The following is a 21,148-nucleotide window of genomic DNA, read 5'->3' as shown; positions in this document are numbered from 1 at the left end:
AATGGCTATGTTTTTTAAAAAATTATTTATCAAATTTTCCATGTGGACAAGTTACCAGGTTATCAGATTTAGTGTGGTTGCCAATGTATGATACATACACGTGAATTTTGTAGGGTGAAAGTTGTCATACATTGATTCTTGTATCTGGTAAATATTGTTTATTAAAGTTCCTTTAAACATACCCATTTTAAAATTCCTGCATGACAAAATAATAGACTTGGAGAAGGCCTTTTTCTTAGTTCTTTAGAACCCAGGCAGTTCCCTCTGAACATCAGGAAACACAATTTCACTGGGAGGCTGGCTGAGCACTGGCACAGGTTGCCCAGGGAGGTGGAGTCTCCATCCTTGGAGATACTCAAAAGCCATCTGGACATGGTCCTGAGCAACTGGCTCTAGGTGGCCCTGCTTGAGCAGGAGCATTCGACCAGAGAGCCTGCAGAGGTCCCTTCCAACCTCAACCATTCTATGATTTTGTAAAATTTCATTTTTCTACAAGAGGCATCATGTTGCTGCAGGAATCCATACAGTTTATTCTCCTTCTGCACAAGTTAATTTCATACCGCAAGAGTCAAGGAGACCCGTGATGGGGTTTTTTTTCAGTTTTCATCCTCAAAGTGTGGGAAATATTGGGGAGCTTTTCCTGCATGCTTTTACTCTCCTTTTGCTGTCCAAAACTGATGTAGCTAAAATCAAAGATACGTACTGAAATTGGCATTTGCTTCAAAGATAAACTCTTAGCAAGGACTGAGGTATGATTTGTTTGGGAAATGAACCCCGTGGTTTATTTCTGGACAACTGGAATTTGGTTAGGCTAGGGAGGTCAGCTGTTGAAATCTGTTGATCACACAGTGTTTCTTAATAAATTAATTTATACCGGTGGAAGAGCCTTACAAATTTACACTGCTACACACATATACCCTGGGTCAGTCTGCTTGTTTGCAATACTACTGCAGTACTGTGCAATCCACCCACTTGTTGAACTACAAATAGCAGCGAACCTGGAGAACATAAGCCGTTGACTCACCAGTGTGTGCTTCTGCCGTTTGAGCAACCTGTTTGATTGGTGCAGTATAGTGCAAACACAGGCCATTGACCCTTTTACATTGCGCCCCTCCTCAACATCTGTGCAGTAAGAAGGTGTTTCAGTGGGCACAAGCTTCGATGTGGCAGTAATCTTTATCAAGAAGAGTCTTTTCCTTTGTCACAGAACAGTAAATGAGATACTCATGAGGAAAAAAAAGTCGAGAAACGCGTACAGACATTCAAGAGTCAATCAGAAAATTATAGAAGTATTGTGCAATAAATAAAAGTATAATTAGGAGAAATCAACATACAAAACAGTTTGTGCTATACAGTCTAAAGCCTTCCTGACAGTATGAGGAATGTGGCAAAGAGAGTAGCTTCATTCATACCGGCAGGTAGACTAGGTAGTGAGAGGAAGAAAAGTAGGTGTCTCATAAAACTTCCTTTGGTAATAAGCAGAGCTCTTGTGTCTGTTTGACTTCATGTCAGCTGGGAGTTTCAGTTGGCTCAGATACTTGAGAACTGTCCTGTGCTAACCTCCCACTGTCCTTCTTGAAAATAATGCAGTCATCTCACTGCCAAGCACTGTGTTGGAGTGATCCATGCAACAAAACTGGGACCCAGCAAAACAGGTTTTGCATGTACTGCCTAAAAGTACTCCTCCAAGTAATGTAGATTTATTCACTTAGTCAAAATTAATTATTTTTTTTATTTGTTTTAGATACGGAGTGTATTTTGGAGCCTCTGTCTCTGCCAGAAAGTCCAGGTGGTGTTGCTGCTGTAGAAGGTTCTCCGTATGTGCCTTGTATTTTCTGCAAAGAATACTATCTCTTAGCAGAACAAAAACAGCTCCTGAAGCACATGATCATTGAACACAAACTTGTCATAGCAGATGTGAAACTGGTTGCAGATTTTAGAAGGTAAGGGTTATATTGTTTACAATGAGTGTGTGTGTGTGCAGATAGAAACCTTCAGAAAACTAGAGGTCATCATTTTAAAGTACTTTAAAAAGCGGTAGGATGTTGTGGGAGGATTTTTATTACTTTTTCAATGAGTTTTTGTTGCAGGATTGTAAGGCTGTTTTCTTGTACCCCTTCTACTGTCCAACCCCTAGATGTTCCTGGGACCAGGAGACTTGATATTGGAATACAGGGCAATTCCTGTGTTAGACATTCTTTGACATATCCTAGGGACTTTTCAGGTCCTGTCACTAATCAAGAAGTTGTGTACAAACAGAAAGCTGTTTATTTCGTAAAGCACATTCTAAACAATTAACTCTTCTAATCTGGGGTTTTATTCGTATAGGACAAGGCTATTTCTACCACTGTACAATGTCCTAAAGCTGTGTATTGTATGCAGAAGTTGCTCAGTAGAGGATCTTTTACATTCTGGAATGAAATTCATTTGCCCTATTTTAAGGATGCCAGTATTTCCCCATAGAAATCACATTTAACCCTTGACTATACTTTACAGCACTGTGATCTACATACAACTGTGACTCCTCCAGCTGTGTCATTGATCATCTCAGCAGGGACGCATTTGGCTTTCTCTCTCTTAACTTCCTCCAGTAGCTGGCATGGTCCCAGCTGGCTTGTAACTTCAGGGACAAGGCACTTGCTTGGCATTTTGCTTTCACACACAGCAATGTATGGGCCAGGTGGTAGATTAGATGGTACCTGCCAGTTTATAGATAGTTCTGTTACGGTGTTTAAATGTTAGCTGGATAATTTCTCAACTAAAAAGTTTTCTAGTAGGTCTTCTGTGCCAAAGTCAATAACTTCTGTCTATCAAGATGCCAAAAAAAGATGAAATATTAAGATGAAATTAAGGAAGAGAAATGTAAGTCATATAAATCCTTATTCAGATGTATGAGCTTAACATTGCTTAAAATTGAAAACTGATACTTGTTTTAGTTTGGTTTTATGCTGAAAGCAGGCAGTACAAGAATGCAATGTTCTTTGGAGATAATGCTAGCTTCTTCAGATAAATAAAAGGATTGGAGCTGCTCAGTCATGGACCACTAGTTTAAGAGTGCTCAGAGGATTATTCTGTGTTAATAGAAATGTATTTTAAAATCACCTTTTTGAGAAAATGCGCATTTAGATTCTTTTTGCTGCTAATGCAGTTGGAAGATAGCCAGATCTTATAGAATGTGGCCCCAGGATGTGAAATGGAGTTGCTACTCTGAAGTGTGCCTTCTCTTATTTGCTGTACTGAATACCAGTGAAACAGTCTAGTACTATGCTATACATAGAATGATCTAATACTATACAGAAAAAGGAAGTATAATCTGTGTTAAACTGAAGTGTGGAAAATAACTATAAAAACAGTATTTTTTTTTTATACTTAGCAGTGAGTTACAATCGGTCTTAGGAATACATTTTCTTGACGGAACTACAAGTGGAGAATCCAGAGGAGAGCAATGCTAATGGAAAACTTTTTTTACTTTTTTTTTTAATAATCTTCGAAGAATAAAGATAAGCTGGCATTAGGGCAAGGGGAACAGACAAGGGGAATAAGTTTCCATTGCATGACTGGACATGATCACTCATAGACGCTAATCACTTATTCTGTCTCCCTGGAAGTGTGACAAGGCATTTGCTTTATATGATCGTTGATTATTTGGGTTCAGTCTTATGATATGAAATCCCTTAACAGTAAGCTTCACAGCACAGATGATTATGGTTAGGTGAGTTTGTCTGAATGATGTTCATTAATTTCAGTGCAGGGGATAGACTAAATGACGTCTTGAAATCCCTTCATTTGCACATTTATGTCCTTAAAGATCAAGGATGGCTTATTCTGGAAGACTTGCTGTTCTATGTAGCAGCAAGACTGTTTTATTGTGCATTATCAACAGTGGAGTAGGCAGGGGACAACAAAATGCTTGCCTGTTTCTGACATATAATGATGCTTCTGAATGAGCTTCAGCCATGCATGCTGGCTTCACTGTGCTTAGCTGTCTGCTGTACTGGAGGTTAATCCTCTCCATGTCAGACTTAGCAGAAACAAGTACGTGCTGCAGCTGAAGTCCTTATCTATTGAGTTAGATGGCAAATAGAAGTAAATGTGAACCACTGTGGGATGTGATAGCTGTGGCAAGTACACTTTTAGATGGCACAGGTATTAAAAGCTACAAGTATTTAGAAATGTCCTCATAGTAATGATATCTGATTTTTTTATGATTCTTTTCCTAGTATGCTGGCATGTCAATAGGAAGCTGTCATTGAACAGTTAGCCTTTATCTTATTGACTCTTGCATAATTCATATCATGCACATGAGACATAAGTATAAATATGTGCGCACTTAAGCATTTTCAGATTATTATTTTTTTTAGTAAGATTCTGAATAATTAGCACAAGGATTGCTTGAATCCTTAATCCATCGTATAATTGAAGGTGATGATATCTTCTTGGTTAGACAGTAGCTTTTAGTTCAGTAGAAACCTAATCTCAGTTGGGATCTGTTGATGGTGCTGTAATACAAACAATGATAGCAGAAGAATGTTTTTAAACAACTCTAGTTGATGGGTTAAACCTTCAATTTAGTTAGGTCTTTCCTTATTCTGTCTACTACCCCACCCCCAGGTGTTTGGGGACCTCATTTTTCTCTCTTTCTGGTTGTCTGCCAAGCTACAGCTTTCACTGTAACTCCACAGGAGACCTGCCAGAACCTCACTTTTGACAAGTTGATGTTTTTACCAGGTTTCAGATTCCTGCCTGCATTTTGTAGAACACAGAGCACAATATTTTGGGAATTTGAGAGTATTCTGTAGTATATCTTCTCAGTAAAGATGCATCTGAATGGCATTTCTGTCTGACAGGATAGTTAAACCCAGTTTTAATGGAAGTTGAATGAATTTAATGAATTTGAAAATTAAATTAAAGGAAGGAAAAAGAGAGACAGGAATTTAAAAAAATCCACAAAGCACTTTGGAATTTAGAAGATGGAAAATACAAGAGCTGATCAACTATTTATTAAAGTTTTTTCAATGTTTCCTTTTTTACTAATCATGTCTCCCTTATTTTCAAAGGTACATCTTATACTGGAAGAGGAGGTTTGCAGAACAGCCCGTCACAGACTTCTGTAGCGTGATAAGAACAAACTCAGAAGCTCCATTAGGTAAGTATGCCGCTTGCTTACTCTCTGTTGGCCAGATCATATGACAATTTGGCATGTACTGCTGCTTTGATCAGCCAAGTGTGAAGTAATCTGACACAGGTCAGAAAACCACAGAAGTGATGTTTTAACTCTTAACCACATATTCAAACTTACCTTTTCCAAGGATCGCAACATGTGCTTCAGCACTGTGCTGTGTGAGGATGAGCTCAATACATGCTTAAATGCACTGCCCAAGTGGGGCCGGTTGCAAATCGAGACCTAAGAAGCAGTGCTGCTTACATCATGGCTGGGGAGGCTTTGGTACCCCCTGCGTAAATAATTGGTGACAGTTCTCCCAGAAATGTGGAGAAACATTTCCAGTGACTTGTCTTTTCTGACTTCACTCTGTCCGCCACCCCTGCTGATGCCACTAACTCTTCATCACGGCCGCAATCATCCTTCCTTTCCCCTGCCACAGTGCTTACTGTCCCGAGAGTATTAGGAGACAATATGTTCACAGCAGGGGTACAAAGACTGCCACTTTCTGGGCTCCAAGACTGCTGCTTTCTGGGCTCCAGCACAAGCCCAAAGGCCATACCATACTTCACAGTTCTGGTGTGTTGGCACAGTGGGGCATTCCATCGTAAGGACAGTGATGACTGTGCGAAGGAGGTGTTTTTCTCAGAAGTGGCTGATTCATTTTTTTGGCTTCCCCTTTTCTAACAGGGAAATAGAGTTTACCTGAAAGCAGATAAAAGAACATTAGGGCTTTCCTACATCTTTAATTCTCCATGGAGAGCTTTACAGAGAGGAAGAAATGCATGCTGCTGGTGTCAGAGATGAATGGAAGGTGGAAACTGGGTATAAAATGGATGAAAATAAATTGGTTTAATTATTCAAACTAATTTTAAGAAAAATAGTTCTATAAAACATGAAAATCAGTCCAAATATCATAATTGTGTTTCTCTTACATAAGTATGGGTTTGCTTCTGAAATGTTAACAATTAACACTCAGTTTGAAAGTTGCAAATCAAGCATCTGATGTCTGAGCTTGCCAGAATTATAAACAATCAATAGCTCTTCCAGAGGACAATGAACATACTTTTTTATTTGTTTGATAACAAATTTGTTAATTTTAATGGCTAGCTCCTTCAGATTTGATAGCTCAGGAATCAGGGGGTTTGTCTTACTTCACACAGGCTTCTGTTTGAAAAGATGGGAAAGGCTGAAATCTAGCAAGTTTAAAACTGTAAAAGACTTAATAATGGTGACTTCAGTTCACCAACCACATAACCCTTTGATTAATACATGAGTAACTTACAAAAATATTTTGCATTTGCGTTTTTGTTTTCTTATCTGCTGAGTATTTTTAAGGTAATTTATTTGAATAAGATCTGTTTTATTATTAAATTGGATATGAACATAAATAGTAAAAGGTTAGTACAAGTAAATTCTGGGTGAAGCACAGAAGTAGTGTTGCTAAACAGTTGTCGTGCATATTGGCAGATGGAACGAGATCTGATGGTAATGTGATCTGTCAGGGTAAGGGGAGGCTATACCAAATGATATTAACTACTGGAAACTGACCATTACTTAAGCAAATAACTGAAAATCCCACATGCAAGATGAAATTAAAGGTGATTTCATGTTTCTTTCATGCTGACTTTATACTGTAAATGATGAAAATTGCTTTATGTCTCCCAAATAACCATCATAGAAAAGAGTAAAGCTGGTAGTGGAGAAAACCTATACAAGACTTTTGTCTTTGTGCTGCAAAATATATAATGTAAAAGTCTTGTAAATATGTATATACAAATTTTTAAGCATGTTTCATTAAATTATGAAATTAAAATAACTGACTTTTATGGATTTAAAAATGCTTTCTCACATTCTTAACACATACCAAAGGTTTAGCAAATTATATGCCAAAAACAGTCAAAGCAGCTGCAACTTCCCATTCTTTATACACACTTCCTAATCTCTTAACAGAAGAACAGGACAATTATTTTCTTCTATGTGATGTTTTACCAGAAGACAGATTACTTAGAGAACAGCTTCAACAGAAAAGACTGGTAAGAAATTACCCTTGTTTCATTTTTTGAGGTGAACAGTTCCGTAGTGTAATATATGGTAACTCAGTGGGCATTTTGAAGTGAAAGCATGTCCTGGGTTTTTTGCTAGACTGCAGAATTCTCATTTTTTTGTATATTTTTTAAGCTTTTACCCTGGCTGCTGCACAAACATAAACAAACGCCTTGTTTAAAGATTTTCCCCTGGAATAAATTTACAGGCTGTATGTCAGTGTTCCACATGAGTGGAAAATAAGCCCAGAGCACTGAAAAAGGCTGAGTGTGCTGAACAGTTTTTTTTCTTGCAAGAATCTGCAATGCATTGACACACTATCTTTTGTGTAATAATATACATGTAGGAAAATTAGCAAAATAAAACTCAGTGTGGGATGCTGTGAAAAGGGAAGGTGATACTTATTTACAAAATCTTCAAACATGTTGGTTTTTTGCATTCACACTCTCTTACCCAGATTTCATGAATTCACACTCGCATACTCACAGGCAGCACGGTGCATGAGCAGAGGAAGTCTGACCAGTATTGTTTCTGTGGGATGCAAAGGACAAGAAATGCCAGATGTTGAGTCCTCATGAACTGCATACTCACAGGCAGCATGGTGCATGAGCAGAGGAAGTCTGACCAGTATTGTTTCTGTGGGATGCAAAGGACAAGAAATGCCAGATGTTGAGTCCTCATGAACTGCTCTGGTTCTTCTTGCTCAGTGATGGCAACCTAGTACTTTGGACAGTTCTCTCATATCTTTCAGGAGTTGTCAGTTCTGAATGGGTGGTCCTTCATGTTAAGCTCTTGCTGACTTCAGCTTCCACGAGTCTTAGTCCAGGTTGCTGACCACTGGGGTTTTTTTTGCTGTTTTCTTGTTTGAAATACATGTCTGTAGTCTGTTTTTGCTGTTGGACTAATTTAAAAATGAATGTTATGTGAGACGTAGCGGCCTTGTTGCCAGTCTCCTTATGTTAGGATGCAGGATCTTCTGCTGGCCAGTCATCTGTACTGTGAGGTGTTGGAGTGCAGGCCTTACAGTCTTTACATAAATATCTTCCTCAGTTTACTGCTGGCAGCTATGTCCTGGGAACTGTCAACACAGACCTTTTAACTCTTTGTTATGCTGTTTCTTCTGGTATGTTTCTAGTACAAGTCTGTATGTGCACAGCATGCAACTAAAGATACCTTAAATCATAAACATTCAGAATGAAGGAGGTTCTTACAAAAAAACAAATTTTAGTCCCCAGGAAAATTGGGATTGGCAGGCAAAATCCATCTGATTCAACTGCCCTGTGAGTGCTGTTTCAGTTTGCTGGCTAAAGTAATGTTCTGCAGCTCAAGACTCATGACTAGTGAATCCCTAGAACCGGTTACGTGCAAGTTTTACACAGCTTTCCACAGAATCCCAGCTTCTGCAAAGGAGGATTGTGGTAGTTCTGCCACTGAGGATTTCCCACGGGTTTGGAGCTGGCTTAGCTGAAATCTTCATTCCTGTGTAGGTCCATTGGATTGGCATGGACTCAGAAAAAAGCAGTAGATACACTCATGCCTAGCATGCTTCTCTTCCAATTCATCATAAGAGAAGCCATCCTGGATCAATAAAAAAAGTTTGTCTAGATTAGTCTCTTATCCATGACAGCAGTGAAGTGTCTGTGGTATTTCCCCCCTTCTGACAGAGTGGTAATTCTTTCTCAAAGTATTCTCCTAGTCTCCAGCAACTGGCAGCCCAAGAATTTCCTAATTCAGCAACATTGTATCTGTGTTTATTCACACAATAGATTTCTCTTTCATGAACCTCCAATTCTTAATCCACACAAATTTCCAGGATCTACAGCTGTCTGCAGTATTGAGTTGCACAGCTTAACTACACACTGGGAGAGAGCCACCTATTTGAGCTGTTTGAACCTGTCACCTCACACTTGACTGGTTTTTATATTAGAAGAGGTGGTGAACAATTAATCTTTAATCTTATCCAAACCATTCATGATTTGTTTCCTGATTTATCTACCTTATCTACCTTACTTTTTGTCTTTTGTTAGTCATGTGCTGAAGTACACGCTCATGGCAAAAGCGGCCAACAGCATCCTGGGCTGTATTAGGAAGAGTGTTGCCAGCAGGTCAAGGCGGGCAATCCTTCCCCTCTACTCAGCACTGGTGAGGCACATCTGGAGTTTTGGGTCCAGTGCTGGGCTCCCCCAGTACAAGAAAGATACAGACTTACTTACGGACTACTCCAGTGCAGGGTCACAAAGATGAGTAAGGGACTGCAACAACCTTCATACAAGGAGAGGCTGAGAGCTTGGACTGTTAAACCCGTAAGACAAGGCTCACAGAGGTATCTTATCAGTATGTGTAAATACTTGATGGGAACAAAGGAGTCAAATTCTTCTCAGCAGTGCCCACCAACAGGACAAGAGGCAATGGGCATGAAATAAAAATCAGGAAATTCCCTCTGAAAACAGTAAGACACTTTTTTACTATGAATGCGGTCAAACACTGGAACAACTTGCCCAGAGAAGTTGTAGACTTTTCATCTGTGGAGACAGTCAAAACAAAACTAGACACAGTTCTGGGTAATCAGCTCCAGGTGACCCTGCTTTGGCATAGAGGTTGGACTAGTTACTCTCAAGACGTCCTTTGCAACCTCAGTGATTCAGTGAATTGAGGTTGAGCAAGCTGTCTATTTTGTGGTTCTTCACTGTGCGTGATTGTTGCACTTTTCTGTACTTTTTCCGTTTCCTGTAAATCCCTTTGAGGTTATGAAAGGCATCTTGAGTATTGCATGCGGGCATGCAGTGTCATAATGATGTTAGTTTCCCAAGCACATATCATGTTGTTTGTGGCTTTGAGGAAGGAAAGAGGGTCATGACTGAGCATGCAGCTCATGTATTGTAATAGTAACTCCTGGCTGCTATACATTGGACTGTAGTTTTTCTTTTTTTAAAGGGTATTTGTTTCTGGGTTTGTGGCGTTTTGTGCTATGCGGTCCTTTTCCAACTATGCCTTCTCTCTGCTACCAGTGTCAAGGGAGTGCAGAGACTGTTGGCAGGCGAGCCATCTCATCTCTGCAAACACATATTTCCTTAAATTTAGAAAAGAGTGCAGGATTTAGCTCAAAGCAAGTGCTGGTTTTGTTTGCAGAGTAATTAAGTTAGAAAAGAAAGAGGTATGCACTCTTATTACGGTGTGAAATAGTCTTTGCTATTAATGCTGGTTTAAATATCAGAATTGTATCTTCAGTTTTAACAGAAGGATTTTATGAAATCAAGCTGCAACTGTAGTTGAGACTAATGGAGTCACCACTTTAGTTACAGCAATGAAGTCAGTTTATTTTTTCATTTCCTTTTGCTGCATTCTGAGTGTTGACTTGCAAGTTAAATAGTTATTTTGCTTTGCAAAGTCTTTTACCTCAAGACAAGTCCAGCAGTTAAGAGTGAGCTGGCAAATGGGCTCTTGTGAGTGGTGCAGAATAAAGACCAGGATTATACAACTTTTAGTGATTTTTCTGCAGCCTTTGAATCCTAACTGTCTCCAACAGCAAGCCCAAAGAAGGACAAATGTTGTCTTTAAAATGTGCTAGCTGAAGCATTTCATTTTGCAGTTTTGAAACTCCAGTTTAGGGATATTTCAGGCCGTATTGCAGCAGGGGAGCTAGCCAAGGTGGATGGCATGCAGAGGCATTATGGTGACTGTGATGTATTGAGAGAAGCCAAGGAATGAGCCTGAACTAGGTTAGAGAGCACAGCTTGCTGTAATAGCTGACAAGGCTATGTAATACAGAACAGATACGGTCTTTTGGAAAAACAGTCTTGACAAAGAATTTGTAGTTGTGAAGCAGTACCAGACAATGAAGTCCTGGCAGCAAAACTTAAGATACTAGGGGGGACAGTGTCAGTATAAGCCACTTGGGCGTAGCTTTAAGATTTTTCTAAAAAAGGTAAAAACCCCAAACATATTTTTTTGAAAATACACACTTCCTACTGCAGCATTGGCCTTGTCTTGCTGTAAGGTTTGCAGCTATTCTCCTGTCTTGTGACTGGTAGTTTTAGGTGAAGAGGCTATTCTTCCTCCCAGTAAATAGACCCTGAAGAGGAGTCTTCACCAAAACCGGAAGATGACTCAGCTATACCAGTTTCCCAGACGAGTTGCTTGTATGATCCCCAGTTTGTCACAAGCTTAAGCTGAGATGAGATTCAAGAAGTTGAAGCTACATACTGGAAGGGATCGAGACGCTAGCAACATCAGAGTGTAATGCAACATCAGAAGTGCTGACAGAGCAGCTAATAATGTCAGCTTATTAATACCTATGTCTGAGATTCTATAGGTTCTTCTTTGCCTACATTCAGTATTTTATTGCTTTTATCAAGCGCCCTGGCACCTAGCCCGTACTCCATCGGTTTTTGGAGACTTGTCACCCTAATGATCAGAAATCATTTTATCTAATTCCATAATGACTCTTGGGTAAACTCTGTCAGATTTGAATACATATAATGTCCAACTTTTAACCCTTTCTTGCCCTTTTCTGGTCATTGTTCCGTTACTTTTGTTTTAAATGCTTTTAATTAATGGTTGTGACATAACTAACCTTTTCTGCAAAGACTGAAGCCCTGAATGTTACAAGCATTCCTCTTTTGTCTGTGTTCTGTCTCTTCATACATTAAGTAATGGATCTCTGCTTTTCTTTGCTCTTTATTTCTAATTGGGTGTGGGGGAAGTTGGTTTTTTGCTATTCCATTTTACTGTGTTAGCCTGTTTCCATCTTCTTTTGATTGTGTTACTTCAGACAAACTTAATCTTTTTCCTGCTTCAGTTTGGCAGCCTGTGATACATGTCTACTGTAACTACAACACTCTTTCTTTTATACATCTTTGCAATTACTTAGTTTTCATCATATCATGAAATTCTTCCTTTCTTAATTGACTCAGCTTCCTGAACAAGGTGTAAGAGTGTCTTCTACATCAGCGTCACAGTACCCTTAAAAATAATTCTTGAGAGAACATTGGAGAGGACATGATAATGATTACAGAATCAGAAGTTTTGGGGGTTTTTATGCTCAAGAGCCAATAGAGTACTGTTTGAAGTGGGAGAGCTGAATATAGCAATTAGTAAGGAGATAAGTTGATTATAGAAGTTAGGAGACAGGTTATTGATATACAGATAAGACTTCAGGTCTTTACAGAGACATGAAGTTTCTGATACCATGACGCTTTATAAATATTTTTCCTATTTAGCAGTATAAGCACAATCTAAAGCTCATCAGTCAGTCTTTGAGGAAACTGGACACAAAACCAAATGTAGTTGTCTTACTTCAAAAGTAGTTTATCCTAACAGTGTACATAGTTGTCAAATAATGTGCTTGGCAAGTTTTTAGAGGTGGTAGTGCATCTCAGGTGTCACCAATCCTATTCCTTGTCTCAGTGTACTTTGCTGGTTTGTTTTATTGCCAGAAAGTCTATAAGCAGCTTCTTGTGATCTGTAAGCACAATTTTTTCATTTTGTTTTGTACTTAAACCAGTATCTGTTTCACTTGCTTCCTTTGCCTACAGCAATAGCTAGTTTCTGTGAGCACTCAGCAGGGAAATGTAACTCTTACTTAAATTGGAAGGAACTACAACTTAAGATACATGCTGTGTGTTTGCGAGATCACCTAGGAGAGCTTGATAAAATACATATTCTTATTTTGAAGTCTCTAGCTTACTTTATTTAGATCCAAATTCATACTCACATTTCTGTCTCTGGTAATACCTCATTTCCCAGGCATACACTCTGATTTCAGTGGTATTGAGTCCGTTACCATAACAGAAGGAATGTGTCCTGTGATTACACACTCCTCACAACAGTGTGACTGAGCACTCAAAGTTTGAGTCTTTCATGCTGTAACTGTTGTGAAGTTTCCTGATCAAAGGAACATCTTTAGGCAGACTACCTTTCCAGAGGTTATAGCACCATTTATAAAAAGCTTTTCTTGGAACTTCTTTCAAGCGATCATTTGTGTAATGTACTGTCTTTCTAATCTCTTTGCCTAGAGAGGATGAGAGCAAAGGACCAGAAATGGCAAGGTAGATGGCAACAAGAACACCAAACTACAAAATGCTGTTGCCCCAGTGCAGCCAGTACTGAAACACAGTACTTAAAGTTGAGAGCACTTGTATGCTTATGTCTTTGGAACAGAGGCTTTGACTTTGCATTGTCAGGGCTTATGGCAGTAATTTTTTGTTTGGTTGGTTTTGGTCCTGAACATCTAAAAAAAGAAGAAAGACATATACAGCTGTTAGCTCTGTTTTACAGACTGAGCTGCAGAATCTATCCTCCACTGCACAAGCAGGTTCCTGGAGTGAGGAATGATAAGTTCAGGTCTCACTACAGTCACAGATTCACTGTATGATCTTGTCCCCAACTGCAGAGTGCAATCTGCCTCTATCTTAACACTAGAGAATACTTTCTGTCTTAATTTCTTATCTGTCAGAAGTGCTGTGATTATAAAATAGGCCAGGTTTGGAAGGCGAAGTAATACTTTTTTTGTCAGACCAACTGACATAGTTGGAAAAAAACAGGCAAAATTTTGACCACCAATTCTTTCTTCAAGTTGGAAGCAGCAAAACTTGTGTTGAGTACTAGTTGTGAATGGTTGTTCTATGTCAGTGATCCAAGCCATGCTTTTAAATAGCTATGTAAATTATTTATGAGGGCCTCGTTTGTAAAGGGGTTTACGACAAAAAAAAAAAAAAAAAAGTAATGGCCTGCCAGCAATAAAGAAAGATAGTTTAGCACCTGGGATACAGTGTCTGTTGGAGGGAAGGATAACAGGAATTACAGTATCAGAAAAATCTCATATGCCATAAAACCAACTGTCCTGAGTCCATGACTTTTTGACATTCAAGGAGTTAGTTTTTAGCCTTGCTTTTTGAAGGCATTTTTTATGTCTTGAATATCTCTTGAGCTATAGACCAGAGACAAAGTAATTGTTTAGAGAAAAGTGCTTACTAGCTGCAAGTATGCATTTTTCATCTTATACTGATTATCAGTGTGGATTCTTGCTGATGCATATTGCTTAAGCGCTTCTGGAAAAAAACAGGTAATTTATTCCAAAATATTGATTCCCAGGAGAGGAACGGGCACATTTTTTTCCAGGCACTTTTTAAATTACCATCTCCTAAGAGAAAGTCTGAACTCCTCACAACCCCAAGCTGAGCGTCGTGAATGTGTGGGACATTTTTCTAGACTCCAAGTTATAAATTGTCATGCAAATGATCAAATTTCTTTTGTATTATCAGTTTAGTGTGCTGGTGTATTTAAAGATGATCATCCTAGTATAAACACTTTTTTATAGTGTTTTGGATTACCTTTTCTGTCTATGCTTAATTTTTTATTCATTATGGAAAAATAAAAATAATATACGTGCTTTTTCCTCAAGTGACTTCGCCTTCTCATTCTCTGACACTTCGATATGACACAGTATCCTAAAAGAGTTCTGGAAAATCTTCAGGGCTGAAATCCTTTCGGCATTTCTGTCTTAGTATTAACCACAAATTAATGGTAATATCCCCAGGAATTCAAAGGGCTTGGAAACTGGTGCAGGTACTAAAGTAAATTACTGATTTCCTGCCTCATAATATCAGCTGGAGCTTGACTTTCATTACCAGCTGAAAGCCTCCACCCAGAAAAATCTCTAAAGCTTTATACAAGTTATTGTAATTGCTGTTCTCCCTTCAGAGTCCCAGCAACAAAGCGGAGTGTTGGAAATGTCTGTAGGAAAGAACAGCCCCTCTTGGTCTTACTGTACTTGACTTGAACCAGTGCTTTCAGTTCCTCACCTGTGCAAGTGCTGGGTTTGCTTTCTGGCTTGGAGAGTTCCCTCTAGCAATGAAGGATGTCAACAGGTAAAAGGAGTGTCTACCTTGGAAAGTTTTTTTTTTTAAACTCTATTAAGTAAGTTGATAAAGCAACGATGCTACGTTAGTCAAAGCTTCCCAATTGCCAGGCATTCTGGTGTAGGGGGAAACGGGAAGGGTGAGAGAGCAGAGTAGCAGGAGCACCATCTGCGCGGGGGATACAGTGCACTTCTTCCCCCTCAGGCATAAGTGGGAGCAGCAGCTCACCAGGGATATAGTAAACAGTTTGTGTGAGTTGGGAATCTGTGAGTTAGGCAGGCAAGTATCGCAGAACATTTTTTCCTCTCCAAGTAGAGTACAATTAGGAAGCTACGTTGGACTGTCATTAATGGAAGGGTGAGGGTGTTTACACCCTTGCTGTCTTAATGTTTGAATTGTACACAGTATCTTTTGATTGCCTTTTAGATAATTTCTAGGGTGTTTTAAAAAGCATATAAACTACACACAGATGCTTTCATATCCAAGGTTAGCCCAACAGGATCGGACATGCCGCTGAGTGGAGGGGGGTGACAGCTGTGAGTACCAGAGCGCGCCCCAGCTCTTGCTGACGTGCTGTGGGATGTTCTCTGCCCGTGCGGAGCAGGCAGATATCCTTACTTAATTGCATCTCTGCTAAAGGGCTCTCACAAAATGTGTTATGCTCCATTATCTCTTTACAGAGTCATCCCTGAAAAATAGGAATCCATATTTCTGTCAGTCTGTGTTTTCCGTAACGCAGCAGGACGTGAGTGGATATGGTCTAAAATTTGAGTAGATGCTGCAGAGCATAATTTCAATATAAAGTACACATGCTGTAGTATAAAAACAAACAAAAAAGCCCTAGGATCTGCATTTTCAGGGTAACAGACTCTTAGGTGATGTGCAATGGCTACAGCTCCCAAATGGTGTGGTTAAATACGGTCCCTAGGATGGGCTGTGGCACGGCGCGCTGCCCCCCACAGCAGCCCCTGGCCCTAGGCCCAGGTAATGCAGCTGTGGCACGCTGTGCTTGTGGAAGAGAAACCAACACATTTATATGCCCAATATCAGCCTCCTGGAATCTCTCAGTGGGCAGCAGGATGTGGCATGGTGGGCCCACACCAGCCCATCCGTGCTGCAGGACACGCTTGAGCCTGTAGTGACAATAGCTGAAGCCTTCCTCCCCTCCCTGGGGTTTGGGAGGTGCAGTCATTTTTTCCTTTCTTTTTTCTCTTTCTGGGTTTTTTTCTTTCATTTTTTCTTTTCTTTTTCTTTCTACCTTCTGTGGAGCATGTTCAACAGATGTAGCTGAGTGTGAATTCAGGTATAGACTATGGGCAAATTTGGGCTTTAATCCACACAGAAGAGTTAACTAAAGAGGTAGGTGAGAAACACAAAGCTCCACCATCGCAGGTTCCAAGGAGATAAAGAGATCAAGAAATCCTTCAAGAAATTCAGTCAGGATCCCAAATGTCAGAAAGCAGGCATTGGCACCTCTACATTACACAGAAAATAAATCCTTTACCAGTTACCAGTACTCCAAACGCAAGTGTAAGACAGTGTACTGCTGGGCTGAAAATATGCTGGTTTAATCCAAACACCAATTCTTCCATGTCTCGGATCATTACAGCCTTTGCATCTGAAGTGCATAGTAACTCCACAGTATAACTACACTGCTGCTGTTACAGCACCAGAGAAAATCGCCTGCTGTGGGATTTTGTTGTTGTTAGGAAAATGGTGTCAGGCGTTGTAAAGTGCCTAGCCTAGCCTGCTGCTCTATGTTAAACAGGGCCAACAATGAAGGCAATCAGCTTCTCCTTTTCTCTGGGTTTAGTATGTGCCATAGTGCCTTGCAGAAACTGCCAGGGCTTTTGTCATCGGTCCCGTATTATGAAGTCGTCCTCTGGGTTGCCTGCAGTTAGCCATGTAAAATTGAGTTTATCATTCCACTGGGCATTATGTGGTTACCCATAAACTTGCACACTAATACCAGAGTTAAATCTGAACCATAAGTAGAAACAATAAGCTGATATGTTATATATAGAATAACTTAAATAGCTACATAAAATCTCATTGTGGATTATATTTCTTTCCATGCATCTTGTATAATGTTAGGAGAATTTTACTGGAATTTGACTGGAGCACATACTACCTTTGAAAAAACTTGCAATTTTTCTAAGAACCCACCCTCAAAAAATACTAACACCTGGTTTGTGTCAGCAGCACATTTAAATTTATATGTTCGTTGTTACCAGTAAGGACAGAGGTATAATAAGCTTATGTGGTGGAATGATTCTTATTTTTCATCTGAATAACTGTATCTGTTTCTTTTCATAGAGAGAAGTTCTAGAACAGCAACAGCGAGAAAGATATGACACAAGTTTTCATAGTATGTGTATGTTCTGCGATCAAGAATTCACAGGAAACAGGTTTGTTTCTTGACCTGTTTGCTTTTGGTTTATTTTTTTCATATCTTTCATCTTTGTTCTTTCATATCATCATCTTTGTTTATGGTTTTAATGTCATTGAACCAGTTCCTAATGGTAGGACTCAGAAGATAGAAATAAGTCTAAGGTACAGTTTAAGTATTTCAACTGCAATGCTATTTTAAACAGACCCTGTCCTACTTCTCAATCCTTTATTTATTCCAGTACAACTTCTTATACTACACAGTAAGCTGGAGTTGGGAACTGACCCGTTTTAAAGAGAGAGAGAGTTTTTCAGCAGTTGTATTAGTGGCAAGGAGAGCTGTTTAAGCCAGTGTGGCTGTTAAAAAATATTTCTATTCAGTTACATATTTTCCTATTTAAAACTCACCAAACCAGTGTGAATTTGAATATCAAATGAAAAAGAGGAGATGAAAATTAGAGAATGGAGTGCTTTGCAGCATCAGTCAAGTGCGAGGAATTGCATTCAAGTGCTTGCTCCAAAGAAACTTTGTTTATACACAGAAGTGAGTTTCATCTGGAAAGACTGAGTCTTATCCCTGAATGTCTGTTTGCATGGATAGTTCTGGTGCTCTAGATAGGTAGAAGAACCCAGGGTCATGTGTCTCCAGGTCATCCCAATGCTGTGCACATGCCCTTTCTCTATACTGCCTAGTACAGTGAAGCTCACATCATTCAGCCCCCAAAAATTTCATCCTCTGCTTACTTTTGGGTCTGACAGGTAGAATACGTTGTTTGAAAATCAGCCTGAAGTGTGATGAAAGCAAGGCTTAGCAGTGTCAACACCTGCATATTATCTCTAGTCCGCAAAAGCAGAAGCTGAGGCATATAGAGGTGTTGGCTACCTAAGGAATTAACCAGTTTATCTCTATTAGAAAAACATCTTATTTGAATATCCATTTTGTTTGTCTATGTGTACTTTTGAGTGCTGCTTGTGTTGCTAGTGCCGTGTGAAGCAATATTGATGTAAAAGTGTATCACATCCAAGTATTTCTGCTTTGCTAACCAGCATAGAAAAAACTGCCAAATGACTTTTTAAAATGTTTCTCAAGATGATTGTTTGAAACATGATTTGCTTATTCAAGTTAATAAATGAACTTTGCTAACAGTGAGGATCAAAATAAACTATATTGTAATTTTTGTTTAAAATTGTATGTCATGCATGCGGATTAAGCAGTTGAAATGTTACTGAATATTCAGCAGAGCTAAAATTGAAAACTTCCTATAAAGTTGCATTCTTTCTTTCTAGCAGTGGAGCAACACTATTATTTTTTATTTCATGTTGGCTTTTATGCATTTTTAGAGCAGTTGGTGTACTTCAAGTCACCAATTGAGTAATTCTTATATGTATCCAAAATATGTAATGTTCTTTTTGAATGTGTTTTGTAGATCTGTCCTTCTCAATCATATGGCAAGAGAGCATGCTTTTAACATTGGGCTGCCAGATAACATTGTGAATTGCTATGAATTTTTGGCTGTGTTACAGGGGAAGCTCGACAAGTAAGTAGGTTTTTGTTTTAATCGACTTAGATCATATTTCTTTTAACCCTGGAAATAAGTTGGTTAAAATTAATTCAACATTCATGGTTAGTTAAGAAGAAACAAAGAGTCAATGTAAGTTTATTGTGAGTGCTCTTAGAAGGCTTTTCTTGACTTACTGAAAGGAGATTCATAACAATTTGCATGAATTTGCTGGAAAACTGGAGTCACATGCAGTGCTTCAGTTCTTATGCATGGCACGGTTTCCGTTGACTTCAATGACAACACTTCCCTTTTTCTCATAACTGTTAGAATTAATATTCTTCTTTCTCATCATAACAATCTTTTTGCTAAACATCTCTTTAATCACTGATTACAAAGTTCTTACGCCAATCTTTGTTTGTCCCTGTATATCAATAGCACGGGATGTTTGGTGTCTCCCTTCTCTACCACTTACAGAGTACATCTCAGAGTAGAAAGGGAAAGCCAATGTATACGCAGCCTCAGAAACACATAAACCTGAGATGACTGAAGAAGTTAAAAAGGGAATTTGGGAGAAGAAATTGGGTAGCAAAGAGCAGGAAACTCTTCACTTTGAGATTTCTTTGCAATTATCTAAGTGCCCTTTATGGGTTTTTTAAATGGGACAATTTGAAGTATGCTGCAAATATAAATTGGGCTCTAACAGAAAATTAACTTAAGAGCAAAACTGTGGCTTTAACAAGTTTATTAGATTTTAGTACAATCTAGTAATAAAAAACTGTGGGAGTAATTTGCCTAAATCTTAGGCTTAGTTATGAAAAGCCACAGAACGCTGGGCTTTGTGAAAATTGCGGTATGGAAATTAGATTAAATATTCTTTCAAGTAAATTTAGGATCCATTGGTTTGTACATCTAAGGCAGGGGAGCAGGGAAGAGATTCAAAAGACACAAAAGGCAACAGCGCTCTCTAATTTAGTCTTTGTCCTGGCAAAGAATGTGCAGTCACAATAAATACATGTTAACTTTTTCCAAAAATGAAGATGTATTAAGAATGCCTTTTATGTTATCATTGGTGTTGCCTAGTGCACTGAGTTACCATCCTCACTGATAGATTGTAGCTTTACAATTTACAAGTAGGACCTGAGGCTTTCATTTAGATGGAGGCTTCACAGAGCCAGTCCTCTCTGTCGTTAATACGCATGCTGAAATTGCTTCCGAAGTAGTGAAAGGCCACTCCTCTTACTGCTAAGAACAGACTAAATAGATATGCTAGTAGAAAAGTACCCGAAAGTATTATTAAGAGGAGAAAAATCTTGCTTCAGTCAAATAGTGTGACTGTTGTGTATGGTGAGGGAAAGCATTACGTGCTCTCCCTGGGAATGCTTTTCAGAAGTAGACCAAACACTTTGTTGTTAGCAGGTGGAGCAAAGCAGATATTAAAATTCATAGACATATTCTGCCATCGGACCTATAATTCACCAGCAGGGCAGTATTCAGATTTTGAGGCTGCAAGCACAAGGAGAATTCAAAACTTCCTTAATAGTAAGCATAAATGTTACAGCAGTTCTTGGAAATCAAAAAACTACTGAGAATCTTGCTCCACACACAAGAGCTAAGGGGAATCTGGATGCACCTTTGCTGAAGGAGTATGAGGGTTTACAGGGTGTAGTACAGACCTTGTAGGTACAATATTAATCTTTTTTATGGGGTCAGACGCTTGAATAAGAAAATAATTTTCTTCTTCAACATCTGTATCTTAAACCCCTGGGAAAGGGATGACCTAGACACTGCTAAAATTCCTTCTGACTGTACAATCAGGCATGTTTCCATTTGTAAGTAAAGGAAAAAAAAAGCTATAATTTTAATTCAAAACCACTGCATTTTTTTTTATATCCCTGGGGTTTATGTCTTAAAGTGCGGTTGTTTATACCTCCCATCAAATCGTTCTTCCTGCTCACCGACACCTCCAATACAAAGATAATAATGCCACAGTTACAAAGTTTTTATTTCATGAGAAATTACTTTCTAGGGGGTTTCCCCACTGCCCCCTCACCCCTGTGGAGATAATTTTTTCAAACAGCCCAAGAAACTGTCTACATGTTGGTAAGATACCTAAGCCATCACTTAGAAGAAAAATATTTTAACACCTTGGCTAACTAGAGGGTCAAGACCTGCATCCATTAAACAAGTATGTT

General features: G+C 39.0%; 1 protein-coding gene across 2 annotated transcripts in view; it reads left to right on the top strand.

Moving 5' to 3' along the window:
• Positions 1–21,148, top strand: part of ZNF277 (zinc finger protein 277) — a 54,948-nt gene that overhangs the window by 20,439 nt on the left and 13,361 nt on the right. For both annotated transcript variants that reach the window (XM_080394183.1, XM_080394184.1), the window contains exons 2-6: positions 1,745–1,943; positions 5,058–5,146; positions 7,115–7,197; positions 17,383–17,474; positions 18,882–18,992. In XM_080394183.1, coding sequence (XP_080250309.1) covers positions 1,745–1,943; positions 5,058–5,146; positions 7,115–7,197; positions 17,383–17,474; positions 18,882–18,992 — 574 coding nt within the window. The remainder of the gene's footprint in view (positions 1–1,744; positions 1,944–5,057; positions 5,147–7,114; positions 7,198–17,382; positions 17,475–18,881; positions 18,993–21,148) is intronic.

The sequence above is a fragment of the Falco punctatus genome (genome assembly GCF_963210335.1).
Source record: "Falco punctatus genome assembly, chromosome: 6".
In the NCBI taxonomy this organism is placed as follows: domain Eukaryota; kingdom Metazoa; phylum Chordata; class Aves; order Falconiformes; family Falconidae; genus Falco; species Falco punctatus.
This window is presented reverse-complemented; position numbering and strand designations above follow the sequence as displayed.